Source organism: Artemia franciscana, chromosome 19 (genome assembly GCF_032884065.1).
Source record: "Artemia franciscana chromosome 19, ASM3288406v1, whole genome shotgun sequence".
In the NCBI taxonomy this organism is placed as follows: domain Eukaryota; kingdom Metazoa; phylum Arthropoda; class Branchiopoda; order Anostraca; family Artemiidae; genus Artemia; species Artemia franciscana.
This window is the reverse complement of record NC_088881.1, coordinates 15,437,051-15,453,335: the sequence shown is the minus strand read 5'-3', so window position 1 is coordinate 15,453,335 and position 16,285 is coordinate 15,437,051. Positions and strand designations below refer to the sequence as shown.

The 16,285-nt window shown below is 35.5% G+C and overlaps 1 protein-coding gene across 4 annotated transcripts in view; it reads right to left on the bottom strand.

Moving 5' to 3' along the window:
- LOC136039331 (chromatin-remodeling ATPase INO80-like) overlaps positions 1 to 16,285 on the bottom strand; it is a 138,516-nt gene that overhangs the window by 15,603 nt on the left and 106,628 nt on the right. For all 4 annotated transcript variants that reach the window (XM_065722956.1, XM_065722954.1, XM_065722953.1 and 1 more), the window contains exons 21-22: positions 15,271 to 15,429; positions 664 to 769 (exon numbers count right to left, since the gene is read on the bottom strand). In XM_065722956.1, the coding sequence (XP_065579028.1) occupies positions 664 to 769; positions 15,271 to 15,429 (265 nt within the window). The remainder of the gene's footprint in view (positions 1 to 663; positions 770 to 15,270; positions 15,430 to 16,285) is intronic.

Genomic DNA, 16,285 nt, shown 5'->3' with positions numbered 1-16,285 from the left:
GGCTTAGCCAACAAGATTCATCTTCTAAATTAGCTACAATACGAACAAAATTCTCATTTCATTACTATAAGGGAAAAGTTATTTAATTGATTTTTATATTCACTTTTAGTTTCATTCCATCCCACTTTGATATTTGGCATATAACCAACATATCTAGCATAAAGGAACAAACAGTAGCGTCAGTAAATTTATCTTTAATAACTACTATTTCCAGAAAAAAGGGAGTTGTAAGTCTAGTATTGCAAAACGTAATAAGCTCTGTGAAGTTCCGGCCCCAGATCACGTTGACGGTCAGCAACACCTTTGCGGAGTATTCCTCCCTGCTGCATGGGCTAGTTGCCGAAAAAACGGTACAGAGCACAACAAAAAATTTTTTATACGTATTTTGTTACTTTTTTACGAGTCGGACAAAGATTTTTTTCTTTGCTGGTGGGGGTCAAACTAGGTAACTTCCCCTTGCGCCTGGATATGGCCCTGACTAGCGGCATATAACCAAGACTAGGAGCATATGCGGTCTTTAAACCTTTCTATTACCTAGCCTTTTTTGAGGGCATACTCGACAGTATGATAGTTTTTGTCGGCTGGTAAGCAATCAAATATGAGAACTTCTAAATTCTTCTAATCTATCTTATATATTCATTATAACTGACATCATAAACTTACATTTATTCTCGATTTCTTCATCGTCTAAAAGAAGAGAAACGACTTCTTTGGGTTTCAATGAAGCCTCAGGTTTAAATTGACCTCCAGAAATAACCATTCTTTGTATCTAAAAAAAAGAGTATCAGTCTGGTTCTAAAGTTAACTGAGATATTGAAAGACACAAATAACAGTTAAATCGAGAGAAAGCGAGGGCGAGAGCCGCACAAAAATAAAAAGAGGGGGTGGGGGGGGGGTACAAATAAATAACCAAATTTTAACTTCACTTTAACATCACACAGACCTGTTCAATATTTTGTGATGGACCGCACAAGATAAAAGAGAGACAATAAAATCGACATTGGTTGAATTAAAAAAATAAATAAAAACAACAAACTGAAAGTAAGGAGCGTTAGTAAAACTTATATAGGACCGAAATTATTCCATATATGGAGGGGGGGCATCCACAAACCGTCACTCCGTATTGAAATGTTTTACTTTTTGTCCCAATTCTTTAAGAAAGACTGCTGAAGCACGGGGGCCGCTGAATTGGAATATTATGCTTTTTTAAAGCTCAAAATTTTTTTCTCCCATAACGTTAACAATTACTTTCAGTTGAAAAACTTATTTAAAAAAATTAATTTCTGAATACGCCAGGAAGTTCCCTCCAAAAAAATCTGCCAGCGGAATACAAATACATACAAGTCCTGCAATCAATTGCAGTAAGTCGAATTCTACCCCCCCCCCCCCAAAAAAAAAAATAAAATAAATATATATATATATATAACAAATCCCACAAGGGTTTCACCAGAAAACCATTTTAAAATGACATGGATAGCAGAACGGATGTCTTGCTCAACGGTACACGAAGAAGATACAAAACAAAAAACAATTAAAATCTAGGCGTAGAGTTAAGATTCATCGGAAAGATAAATTTAAAAAACGAACTAAGAACCGAAATGATTTCCTGTCACCTTTTTAAGGAAGCTTTTTTTTTCTCACCATAGATGGTAATCATAAATGTCATAAAGGGAGTCATCAAGACACAACGCTTAGTATTGACTCACGATCTCATTAAACACAGGAAACCTCAAAGAGTAAAGAATAAAAACACTTGGTTTGGGTAACCACGATACTTCTGTCAATTTACTACCTATTCTACCGGAAAAACACCTGTTTACGAAGGAACTACAAGGTATAAAATTTCTGATATGTTAAAGAGCGAAAAGCCGGAAATTCAGAAGGTCGGAAGTTAAAAGCCTGCTAAATTTACCCCTTATAATTAATATAGTATTCTCAAACTCTTTCCGGTCGCTGGAAAGAAAATAGTGAAATAAAGCAGGCCTAAAAAAAGAAAAAAAATGCTGCTAAATAAAAAAAGTACCATATCATACCATGAACTTAATAATCGAAAAACCGAAAAAATTAAAGAATCTAGTAGGTTGCATTAATTATTTACTCAAAAGTGCACCCCACGGACCGTTTGTCTTCCTGAGAAAATCTCAGGGGCACGTGAGCATGCTCAATAAACTCTTCTTATTATTATCAAAAAATTACTCAGATTAATAAATTTGCCTGAATCAACAAGAACAAGACAAAAAGCAATAATAAATACAAATTCCATTCTTTTTACAAACTGTTACAAAAAAGAAAGAAAAGTGAGAGCCCAATAATAAATCCTGATAAGTAAGCCTACTTAAATAGTTTCTTTGGGGTAGGAGGGCTGAACACTCCAGAATAGTTTTGTGGTTTATCATTTTAAGAAGAGGGCTTAATTTTCTATGAGACACAGGAACAGATGCCACCTCCAGACCCATGTTTGCCCACCCCAAGCTGAAATATAGTTTCTCCAAAAGAATCAAAACTAAGATAAAGCTACATAATCATAGTATACAGACAAACATGTCAGTTTTCTTTAGTACATCTTTGCCTTTATGGTAATATATGAATCAATTTCCAGTTTTCACTGTCATTTTGACTTGATTTAGGAAAATTTACTCTATCTCCCCCCCCCCAAAAAAAGAAAAAAATTACGACACTGCCCCTATCCTTTTCGTTTCTACACAGACAAGTAATGGATGTAATCTTTTATTTCGTCCTCAATATCTTCCTGAAATAAGAGAGGTGTAGGCTACTTTACGTCTAGCCCAAATATTTTTTCCAAAGACTCATCAGAAGTTTCAACTGGGAAATTATATTATACAGACAGCTTTTCGATAGTTCACAGCCAATGGTCATCTCAAAAGCTTTGCTTGACGAAAATTGCTCCTTTTTTGTGGCAGAAAATAGAAAAAATTGCCAATTTGCTTTAAAACGGTCTCTTACTATTGATAACGAACACTAGACCTTCAATTTGCGGTTGAAAAGGTCTACCTCCCGACGTTCTACAAACACTGGTTCGAAACAATTACACATGAAAAAATGGTAACAAAACTATACATATATTTAATGACTCTTTTGATAAAATACAAAATGTCGTGCATTTGAATCCATGTAGATTATCCCCCCCCCGCGCTTTTCCAGACATTTCGCTCTTATCATAAGACTACTTCTTTCATGCCAATATGGTTATGGTTATATAAGTCTTAGGTTAGATTATGAGTTAATGAATTAATACTCTGGATTAATTAATAATCTGGAAATAATGAATTCTAAACATTTAGAATCAGCGTAAAAAGTAGATTATTTGATATTCCCTACTAAAGTCTCCTTTTTTCAGTTTCGGTTTCTTTTGACGAACCTATCACGAAGTGTTTTGATGTCGACGAAAACAGAAGACTGGAAACTTTCGCTCTAAATAACGACCTCGTTTGAAAGGAAGCGTTTAGTATTGGCGAAAAAAGAAGACTGAAAACTTTTTCTATAGGTATGTCAACATAAAAAAAAATGTGCCAGGCTAAGAATTCGCTGTTTTACCATTTTATTAAATTATGCTCGAGAAATTTCTAAATTTTATTAGAAATTCCTTCGGTTTTGAGTTACAGTAAAGAAATAAAAGAAGAACTATTTAAAAACAATATCGGTTCCTGAAAATAAAAAAATAAAATTCCAATTTTGAATAAATATACACCGAGGAATGGGATAAATTTCCATTTTTGGGAACACTTTTTGAGAAAAAGAAAAAGCTAAATAAGTAAGTAATACCTTTCACCAAAATAATGTATCTTTTGCCAATTGGCCCAGAAAAAAACATTCGCTTCTATTTGGGACCACTTTAGCACAAACCTGAGACTTTTTACCTAAGTTGTCTCTAATTTGGACGGCCTTAAGTTACGTTTGGGTACGAAAATCCTGATAGACGATAACCTGATAAGCATGTCTGATAAACAAGATAGAGTAATTCGCGATTTTGAAAATAGTCTACATTCTTCGAATAACGTGGAATTCGCTATTAGTTTGAATAAAAAAAGTTTGAATAAGATATTTTAATAAAAAATTTAAAACTTAGTAGATATCGTTGTTAGAAATCAGACTTGCTTTAATAGTCATATATCTTTGAAAAGACTACCGTATGAAAAGACAGCAAATTGTCTGCGGTTGGAAGACAAGCGACAATGCGAGTCCATATAAAGAAGCCTGCCGCGTGCCGAGTCCGGGGGCCCGGGGGCTGGTAATTGCAAAAATATCTGTATATATTTTAACAAGGAATTACAACAATTCCAAAACATTACAAAAAAAACAACAAAAGTTCGAAGCTTAGCAGATATTGTTTTTAGATATCGGACATAGGCCCAGAGAGTTTCCAATGCGGCCTAAGACAAATAAGCTTCCTTTTTCTCTTGTTCAAATATTATTTTGATGCGTAGTTACTAGACAGTCGTAAATCCCAATTGAAAAAGTGCTCTTCATCAATACATAAACACACTTTAAAAAAAAAGAGAAGTACAGCTTTGTTTCAAAATAAATTCCTCCAACCAGAAACTACTTTGAAAAAAGAGTACAACACAACAGATGTCTCCATTGTGATTTTTATATATAAATTTAACAACAAAATAAATTATTTTCCCTTTCCCCTTAGAGTAAAACATGACTTAAAATTTCTTTAACCATCACAATTAGCCTCCTATTTAACACTGAGATGACGTTTCAATGAATGAAATAAAAAGTGGGCTCCGGAAGATTATTGTTTAAAAGGGTATTTACAGGAATATTTATGAGGATAGGTATCTATCGTGTCGCTAAAGAACTTAAATTTAAACCAACTCATTTATTTTATAAATTAAGCAAGTGCTTGATACTTCAGACAGGTGTACAAGGGGTTAGGTACTAAACCATTTGCGAGTATAAGAGGCATAGATCAAGGGTTGAAGGTCGACTCAGGGTAAAACTACCACCAGGCAATTATTCCTGTAAGCTTGATGTTTTCTGGTTTTAGATGCAATTTTAGTGTCAATACAATTTGATTTTAGGGAAAATCAAGTAACAAAAATAGATAAAGACAATAAATCGTTCAAATTCAATCTTATTTCAAAGATCAGAATACAGAATTATGGCTTCATGGCGGAATCTTTACTTCTACAGCAATTACTGTAGATCTATAGTTTTTCAGTCTTGACTACAGTTGAATATTTTTTACACCCCTACAAAATTGTCATCATGGGCGTATTCAAGGAGGACAAAAAGACAAAAATCCTCCAGAGCCTGTGATGGGGCATCGGGTGTCGAATCCACGTTTTATTTTGCCGAGGCTTTTTTTACAGAGACAGGTAGCAAGTCTGGCTCCCAGCCTTGTGGTACATGGGTTTAAACCCAGAGCTGCGTATTGTCTAGCAGAGCATCAATCCACTTTGCTACCACGGGTGGGGGGGGGGGGCAGTGTAACGTATTTGAATCCTTCTGAAATATTCATCCAACTCGCAAATTAGTCTTCAAAATACAATTAGTCTTATTTTTACATGATAATATTTTCTCATCTAACACGATTTCATCCTAATGACATTATTGAACGAAATTGAGCAATAATAAGCCTGTGTTGATCTAAGCGCACATTGCAGACAAGAACAACTAAGTATTCCTGTTTCCACTATACCTCTAAGAAAGGGCGTATCCAGGATTTTTGTTCAGGGTTGGGGGAGGGGGTGTACAACATAACTTTACAAAACATATCAAATTTGTGTATATGCATTTTTATTACCTTTTCACGAGACAGACAAAAATTTTGGGGGGTGTTCAAACCCAGTAGCCCCTCCCCGTGCCAGAATACGTCCTTTCATCTAGGTACCATTCTGGAAAACAAAACACTTCAGCTTTCCATTCTAAAGTTACGGAACAAAAATGGGTCATGATTTACAATTCTCATGATTTACTATTTCTTTACCGTGATTACGAGTTACGTTCGTGGCGTTCTTCCAGCCATTGCTCGGGACAATCAACAGCTGATTGGAAGTGTTCGCATTATTGCAGCCGATAGAAATGCTGATTAAAGCAACATTTGTGTCATTCAGTCACCAATTTTAAACGATTTTGTCTTCTTTTTTACAGTGCAGCACCGGTATCGATATGTCAATCACTTGAAATAAAAGTCCGTGACTTGGGTTCGCATAGAATCCCCTCACGGGGGAACCAGTAGCAGGTGCAAAGCATATGGAACTACTTCCTAAACCTCAGCCTTCAATCAACAACCGAGCCGATACTTCCTGAAAAAAAAGTCCCCCCGTAGTCCACTGAAGTTCTACTCTGTCGTATCTGTTACGCAGGCAGTTGACGGCAAAGTACCAACTCTTGAATAACTTCCGATTGACAATAAAGCATTATAACTCTTTAAGAGGAGGAAAGATGTGACAAAACAATGGATCAAATTGCAAAGAAAAAAAAAAGTTGCAACAACTAGAGTGGGACATATGTATACATTTGAGCCCAATGGATTTATTATTATCAATAAGCTCGTTATAGATGAATTAATGGGGTTGTATTTAAAGATTAGGGAAAAAGAAGATAAAACTTGGAAAGTGGCACATCTAGATGCGGCAAAGAATCGGATCATTTTTTCTCGGCATTGAAATATAAAGCCAACACTAGAACGAGATAGCCGTAAAAATAAATAGAAGAATCACATACAACACATGTGTTTTAGACAACATGAATTTTGAAAAATTAATCCATTTATAATTTATGTTTTCTTTGAATTTATTAGCAATTTTTTGTTCTAAAAGAGGTGGATTAGTTTTTTTTTTTTTTTTATCAGCACGTCTTAATTTTCTTTTGAATCCGCTCAAGTTGATAATTCGGCTTTATTAGAATTTCGTCTATTATTTTAGTTTTTCCGTTTTCAAAGCTTCCAACATTTTCAAAAGGGCTCACTAGCGAAAAGCTGAAGTGGGAACTATTTTAATATCAGAAATGTTATTAAAAACCCAGATTGGGAAAACCACCGTAAAATCATTGCCAGGCAACCATACAGGGCCAAGCGAAAAGTAGGTAGTCCATGAATGGAGTGGGAAGATGTCGTAAGGAAAGATTTAAGGGAAACTGGAACTTTTTGGGAGGATGTAAAGAGGGAGGCTTTGAAAATATTGGAAAGGATGGGAGCGTACATAGCTGTGTTGGCCTCAGGCGGCTTGGAACTACAGTGAGTTGTTGTTAGCAGTGGTAGTAGATTGGTAAATTAAGATTTTATCGGTAAATCTTAGGATACATTCAAAATATTTTTAAATCACTTAATTTTGGGAAATTATTAATACTTTTTGGAAAATGCAGACATTTACCGGTAAAAATAGACATAGCTTCTAAATCAGCAATGAGTATGTTGGCGTTCTGTTCCTCCCAACGAGCCAACTAACGCATCTGACCTCTTCTTGCTTGAATAAAGGTTGATATACAGTAGAGATTGTGCCTACAAATTTATTATGCGTATGGGCGGGCAAAAGTAAGAACTTAATGTGATATAAAACAAAAACTTTTTTGGCATGCTGACCAATGGTCTGCGTTGCGCAGGTACTGATCTCCTGATTCGATGGCTTCGGTCGGGAGTGCAATGCGTGGTTGGGGGCAAACCACCTGACGCTTCCCCCCAGATTTCTCCAGGTACCCATTTAGAGCTGGGTCGACTCTGGCTGAGCTTACAGAGTCACGCCATTGACCTCCATCCCAAATCAAATAACCAGCGACACCAGGACTCGGGCCCCTGACCTCAGGACTTATATATGAGACAATGCAGTTTTCAACGCTCTACTTTTCACGTATCGAAAAGAAGAAGAAATTAAGCCCACACAAAAGAAAAAGGAAAAAAAAAACTCGAGTTGATAGGTGGCGAGAGAGATGATTATTAAGCATTATAGTATCTACGGTAATTATTTGTTGTTATTAGACTGAGAATATCAATTATGGAATTCGAAAATGCACACTGAGGCAAAAAAGAAAAAAAAAGAAGAAAAAAAAGAGGCTACCCTAAATTACTGAAACAAGAATTAATTATTTTACTTGCATTTTTATGGTCCAAGCAAGAACTTTATGGTCCATGCAATGCATTTTTTTTTATGGTCCAAGCAATGTCAAATTTCAACCAATTTTGTAGTTACTAGTCGCACTCAAACAGAATACGGAAAAAGGACGGATTTAGGGCAGGAAAAGAGAACGATTCATTTTCGTCAAAGATTGTCAATATTGAAAGAAAAAAAAGTATTGTGCTCTCGATTTATATCAACTACACTCTCACCAGGAGCCTGTAGGGCGATGATAGCAAGCGATAAGTCATTCTTAGGGTCAAAGTTATCGGAAAGGCCAGTGAAGCTTCTTTTCATTATTTGAAAAAGGCTTTCAATTCCTCATGTAGAAACGGGCTCACGCCATAGTCTCCTTTGTGCATTTCTTAAAATGAAAGGCACAATGAATAGACAGGCCTTTTGCAAGTGAATTATTGCTTATCGTCAAAGCGTGCAAACTGTCATAAAATTCTGTGATCGGAAGGAGGGGAATTGCGATTATTGGGGAAGTGTTCGCAAATCACACCATAGTAGGAAAATCTGTATTATATATCGAGGAATAAAAAAAAAAATGTGTACAGACAAGTATAAATTTAATTTCCCACAAATTGTCACAGTTCAACTGGTCTACTTTTCTAGCTCAAATTGCAATATTTACTATAAAACAGAAAAATAAAATTCCGCAAATGAACTCCAAAAATATCTCAACTCCTTCCTGTTCTATATTATGAACACTCAGGAGGGGTTGCACCTAAGCTCGAGCCTTGAACAACCAGACTCAAAACCCCGCTCGTTTGAGTCCATTTTGATTTACAACAGTTAGAATGGAAACGTACACGGAGCCAGAAACTTGCAACAGGGCCCGTCGCCCCTCCCCCTATATACATGATAGACATCGAGTGTTTCTTAACTTTAAAGCCACATACTTAACATATGAAATCACAAAAAAAAAACAATTTTGTATCACAGGCTTTTCAAAAAGCTGAAAAATGAAGACAAATTCAGGCCAAATGAAGTGGCAACCGTTCGTTTTTTTCGCTTTTTTTAGGTATAGTTTTCTCTGGTATAGTTATTTTTCGACAATTTCCCTAAAAATCCTTCTCCTTTGACCCGTAGCAGAGATAGAAGAAGTTTAATCTTTACTCATGACATCCTTACTGTCCATGCGTGTGTACACATTGCCTATATTGAAAAAGATTTTTGCGGCCTAGAAATTCTAAAATAGGCAGATACGTACTTACATTAATGTCAGCCGTATTGACTTAATGACTACCCATACCCGTGAAAATAAGACAGAAATAATGTGGCACGCATACCCAAAATCAATGACTACCTACCATCTCATAAAAGAAGATTACTTAAAAAAGTGACATTCTTTATAAATTGCACACCCTATTTAAATTACTATGACTGGCAAAACAAAATTCAAGTCTCAGAAATGCCCATTAGCAAAGTTGACAACTTAATTTGTTCAAGCTTTTTCCCATGACCATCCCCTGCATTAACTGTCAGATGAAATCATCTGAAATCACAAAGGAAGCGGTTAGAGGAATAAGCAGTAGCAACTACTGAAAAATCACATTAGGATATTGCCATTCAAGAATTTCCAGAAGACAGTACAACCCAAAATAGCCTCGAGAATTCTTAGCTCCAAATTAGTATATTAACAAAGCATCACCACGACCCAACTTATCTGAAGAAGAAAAAACTACTCGACAAAAATCATCAAGCCCATATCAAACGTATTGAATTTGGCAACAAAATATTAAAATATATATATTTAAAAAGGGGAATTTTTCTTAATTTGACAGTAAAAAAAATATTTTTTTTGTACCAATAAATAATAAAATTCCAAGTATTTCAGTTTCACATTCGACTATGTAACCGGGAACAGAATAAATAAATAAATAAAACTTAGTTTCAAAAAATGTGACAACAGAGCGAGAAAAAGTTAGATAATATACAAACAAAATGAAAAACTAAAAACAAATCGCCTCTAAATTCTCGGAATTAAGAAATATTTTAGAATTTGGAACGTCCGAAATATTTGGACTTTTATTATTATTGGTATAAAGGTCTGTTTATCACTGTAATTGTAAATGGTCGTTTATATATTTTGGAATCAAGTACACTCAATTTCTAAATTTGAGTTTCTTTATTCACATTGAGCCTGTTTAGGCTTTAAAGAACAGTAAAATTGTAATGATGAAACTCAACCCTTAGAAGCATCGACACAAGTTTCGACGAGACCTAAAACCCGAAAGGTGCAAATTGTCCCCAGACTTAACACATCTTGTATAGATTTGATAGCCTTTATAGTGGCTGCTTCAAAGAACTCAAGGCTTTCAAATAAACCCAAGTTTTGATTAAAACTTTCCATTTCACAAGACCATTAACTCAACCTTTTTATTTCACAAGTCCGTTCAGCAATAACTACCAAATACACAAACATTTCTCAGGTCTACATGGAGCTAGGAACCCCTGAAACAGCCCTAAAAACAAATCGTATTAATACGAGGCTCCCAAGACGTCACTAAAATTTTTACATAGTTCATATTATAAAGTAGTCCTGCTCAGACAGGAATCTCATACTATGATATTATCGACTTTAAGGCAGTTTTTTCTTTAAATAGTACTCAATTCTTCCAGGAATAGGGCGAATAACCTTGCCACCTTTACATCCATAATTCTTAATGTCAATCATCAAGGATAGCAAGTGAGAATTTATTTAAGCATGGATTCCTAATTGGAAAATTCCAGATCTCTTAAAGATTGAAGACTAACATGTTTCAATGACATCTGAAAATTTACACTATTTTTCTGGAAACTACAAGAGATTTAGGACAGTAGGGAGGTTCTAAGCTACCGACATCGTCATTTGGGCTTGTTTTCCCAAATGACGTAGGTTTACCTGAATATTATCGTAACAAAGTTAAAAGCAAAATTAGCACTAAGACAAAAAACTCTTCATATCGACTTCATCCAAACACTCTAACCCAGTGGTTCCCAACCGATTTTAGTCCATGCCCCACCTAAGCATTCTTAAAATGGCGACCCCCCTCATTATATTTAAATTTTGTCATTGAGAACTTTACATATTTTCACCTGAACGAAGTTTAAAAGACCATTAACTTCTTGTTTTTTTTTTTTTTTTTTTGGGGGGGGGGGTCATCTACCATATTTATGCTAGTGAAAAATACTGTCTGTATAGAACACCTTTTATAGAATGCATGTCGTTATTGCAATACTAGCATGTATCTTTTTTGCTCTTTAAATGCACATAAATGGAACTTCGTTCTCATAAAAACGCTTTTTTTCAAAATTAAGGCTCTAAAGTATATTCTGCCGAAGGGTGCATGTCCTCCCCATGACCCACCACAATATTGTAATGCCCCACCGGTGAGGCCTGCACCGCACTTTGGGAATCACAGCCCTAACCTAAGCTCAATTAAAAACACAAAGGAAAATTTAAACAAAGAGGAATAGACAACTCAAATAGTGGCCTACCTTAAAAGCGATAATTCTCAAGTCACCCAATAAGACATTAAGGAGAAAATCACGCAATTTTATTTTGCAAATCCAGCAATTTTTTTTCACATGGTATAAATATTTGTTGAATTTTAAATCATTTTCCAAGCCAAGTCTATCATTATAGCTAGGGCCGCATCCAGGATTTTTTCAGAGGGGAGGGGTACAAAAAAATATCAAAAAACGTATAAAAAATCTGGGTTCAAACCTCCTGCTACCTCTTGGATACGGCCTTGATTATAGCCGTGTGGTACAACATTAAATCAAAAGTAAGGTCTTTTAAGAATAAATTTAGTTCAGAAATGTCAAGTTTACTGATGAGCATAACGAGGACTGATCCATGAGGGAGGGGGCGAGGGCGGGGATTAAAATCCCCCCTTGTTTAGTTACGGCAACGGGTTGAAACAATTCAAGCATATTTTAAGCATGAAACCTATCCCCTTATTCTCCACATAAAGCAATGGGAAATGGCGCGCAAGTTTGATTTTACTCATTTCTTTGAATCCATTCATACATAATTTTCCAGCTATGAGGGTGGTATTTTTCAAACAGGAAATTGATTCGTTGATCATTCGAAACTATAAAGAGTTGAAACCTAGTTCTATGTCGTCTTTTACAAAAGAAAAACTACGGCATGTGTGGTCTTAATTCCTAGGAAAAAAAAGAGTTGGTCTTCACAATTGCTTTCACCTACTTTCCGCTTCGATTTTTTTTTTTCAATTATTGCCGTCACAATGTTTCGAGATGTCACTAAAATGCAACAAAGAAAAACGAAACAACTTTTTCCCTTATGTTTTTTCGGTACTTGTGTATTATATGGTGCACACTCGAGAAGTGAAGTTAGGTTGATTCTAATAAAATATACACAAACATGATGAAAATATAATACTTAAGTAACGAAGTTATGAAAACTACAACAAAGAATTATGGTAGGGGGTCGCACAAAACGCATTATATTTAATACCTAGCCCAACCAAAATATCATCTCTATATATTCAATATTTAATAAAAACACACGTACAATGTAGATTTCAACTGAGGTTAAGCTAATTTTCTTCAAATACTGACAGGTATAAACCAGTTATTGTTGGATCTGTAGATCCGAATTCTAGAGTGTGTACCATAAAATACCCAAGTATCGTTTATAAGCAACATAAAAAATAAACAAATGTAAATTCAATCAAAAATTAACCAACTTGTAGAATAATGGCCCAAATAATGACTCATATACTAATTCTTTTTAGACAACTTCCCCCCGCCGAGATAGCTTCTTACCTACGTCACTATTTTGAAACTGAACTTTGGTTATTACATTTTTGATTACTTCTACCTCCATGTACACAAATTTGGCCAATTAGGCGGTTATTCCTAGAAATTTTGCGCATTAAGGAAGAACATCATAAACTATTATAAACAAGGTCATAAAACTAACTATATTATTGTCGTGGTTGCGAGCAATGGTAGCTATAACCTATTAAAGGACGAGGCTATAGTAACCAAAAAAGCTAACTGAAAGCAATTGGTATCACTAAAAAGGACAATAGCTGTCCTTTAAGGTGTATTAACGACCTTATTTTTGTTAGAACTGGTCAATCCAGCTGCTCTGAAACTTGAAGAGCGTAAAATAAGGAGGATAACAAATTAATAAATAAATGGTTTAAAATTTGAAAGAATTTGGCTTAACTCCCTGAATTAAAAATAATACGCACAAATAAAAAAACACAAAAAAAAAACACACAAAGGATCCCCACAGCACATACTTATGACTTTTGACTTTTATTGAGCTACTAATTTTGAATATTGTCTTTTAAATAGGGCCTTAAAGTCTGGAGATAGGCCATAGTACGATAAATTTCCCCAGTCCCATAATAAACGTAAAAATACAAAATCTGAATCTGCCTATTTTGATTGACACGCAATTTTATTTTTCTGATTCATTTAAGACCAAAGTTAAGGGCGGTATCCAGGATTTTTCTTTCGGGGAGGGTAATTTCTGCAGAGGGCAAGGGGGTTACAAAACACTTTTAAAAACGTATCAAATTTGTTTATATGCGTTTTTGTTACGTTTTTACGAGTCGGACAAACATTTCGGGGGGGGGGTCAAATTCCTAATCCCTCTACATTGCTCAAGTTCCTGCATATTTTTCCTTTACTGCTTCTCGACGTTTTTCAATAATATTTGAATCTTAGTGGATTCAAAGGGGAGCAGACCCGGCACGGCTTAACTCACCCGCCCGTCCCCCTGATATCGTTCGATTTAACAATCGGAATTTCGGTTTCTGACTCACCAGAAATCAGAACGAATAAAAGGTCACATTTTAAGCTGAAGTAAAGAAGCAGGAACAAAAAATATATAGAAATGAGAATGGTCTGTCACAGGGGCGACTACTCCATGTCACCAAGTTCCCCTTGAGGATACAAAAGAATAACTACAGTGCTCAACAGGGGAATAAATGGATATTTCCACAAGACAAACCACTCCACTACAATATACACTAGGGTATCTCTTAGTCAAACTGTAAAATGTCAAGGTAAAAGGACTACAACAGAAGAATACCCATATGGACAGGGTCTAATGTTTCTTTCTCTTCATTATTACTGCCTTTGCTGCGACAAAAGAGCAAGATATGTCGTCCGAGACACCACCAAAGGCTGCTGTCTCGTAAGTACTATGCGTGGCACGCCATTCTTTTTAAGTTGAAGCGAAAAGGCAAGGACAAAACAAAAGAACTACTACAAGTCTAATGGTCTGTCAATCGAGGACTACTTCTTGCCGTCACATCCCCCTTGAGAAATCAAATGGGGAGAAACGTATCAATCAAGGAATCATAATACCAAAAGCCAATCGCAGAAGAATGAAAATCAAAAGAGGATAAGTTTCCATTCCCACGAGATCAACCTCAATGTTAATACATGCAATGGTGATCCCACATTTTCACCTGCAAAATGTCAAGGGAAAAGACACACAACTAAGAAAACCCACAAGCGCTTTGTCTATCTAATTGTTTTTGCTATTGAGAAAACCATCACGCAATAAGCAGCTTAAAAACCCTAGACTTGCGCATGGCAAGAAAGGTCAGTGTCACGACAATTATACCAAAAAAGATGAGAACCGCCTGATTGAACAATCTATTTTTTCGAAAAGAATTTTTATGCTCTTATTGTTTGATTTTTTATTTGCCTAACAAGAAACAAGTTTCAGACGCATATATATTCGTACAAATTTGAATACAAATTTTTTAACGCAAAAAAAAGGTCCCGTCATTTTCTTTCAAATATTCCACAGTGCATAGAGAGTAAAATAAATACTGAAATACTGACGCCTAACTTAAGATATCTGGAAAAGTACTTTAATAGTTACCACGGACGTACGAAAATGCGTAGATAAAATGTTACCGCTGTTACTGCTTAGATAAGAGCCTGCTAAAACAGCGATTATGGAGAGAAAAATATTCAAGGAAAAATATAGCAGACGCATCACCTAAATATGTATTTATCGATGGATCACCTGACTTATCAACAGTAGGAAAACATTTTCATAGTTCCCTTTCAGACTGTCAGCCCACTTATAATGTTCCGTTACCAGTCCATCTAATATTCAGCACTTGTATTGTACATAGTAGTGTCAAAGCATATTGCCCTAAACAATATGTTAGAAAATAGTATTAGAAAAAATACTGACCTCTGATTTTTCTCTGGCTCTTTCTAGAATTCGTTCTTCTACTGTTCCTTTGCAAATAAGTCGATATACGGTGACTTGCTTTGTTTGTCCAAGCCTATGAGCTCGGTCCATTGCTTGTTCATCCACGGTAGGATTCCAGTCACTATCATAGAAAATGACCTGAAAAAATAACATTACAGATGTGCGTTAATTTTGGATGAAATCATTAAAACCCATCTACCTAGCATCCTCATATCAGGCGCCTAATCCCCTCCCCCCATAATCATAAATTTCCCTAAATCCTTGGCACTTCTTATTCAAACTGTAAAGCAAAATAGATTTTGTTATACCTCCCTCAAAAATAATCTAGTGTACGTGTCTAGTCTCAACCTTTGTTAACTAGTGAAACTTGCGGTTAAAATTCGTATCTGGAATTCGCCTCACCATGGGCCGCCCTAAAACTCTTTTCTTGGCCAGAAAATTTTTCCTTAAAACCCTTAAAAAATGTGAAAAATCCAGATATTTGAGCATAAAATTTACTTTTTTAAGTATTTATCAAGCGTGTACGTAAGGGATGGGCCTCGGTGCCCGTATAATTTTATCCTGATACAAATTCGCCATATAGTCAAAATTAGGCGGTATCTGATATATTTAGCTATACTACAAACTGAGGGTTGCCAGAAACGCAAGGACACGGGGGGGGGGGTTGGTAGTGAAACCCCCAAAAATCTCAAAATGTACTTTGTAATTTCATTTTTACACGTTTCTCTAACTTGTGCCACCATTACTAACAGAAAGAATTTCCCGCGAACGTGCCTGTTACCGGATCTTCCATTTTCTCGTAATTTGATTTTTTTTAAGAATTATACTCGTTAGAATCAGTAGAGTTCCGACTAATTATTAATGCATCATCGTAATGAATAAATACAGGAACGCACGATACAATTTATTTCGGAGGAAGGGACAAAATCTTCAATAAAACAGACAAACTAGCTGAAAATTGCGGGATATTCTGGAAACAGTCATAACATTTCAG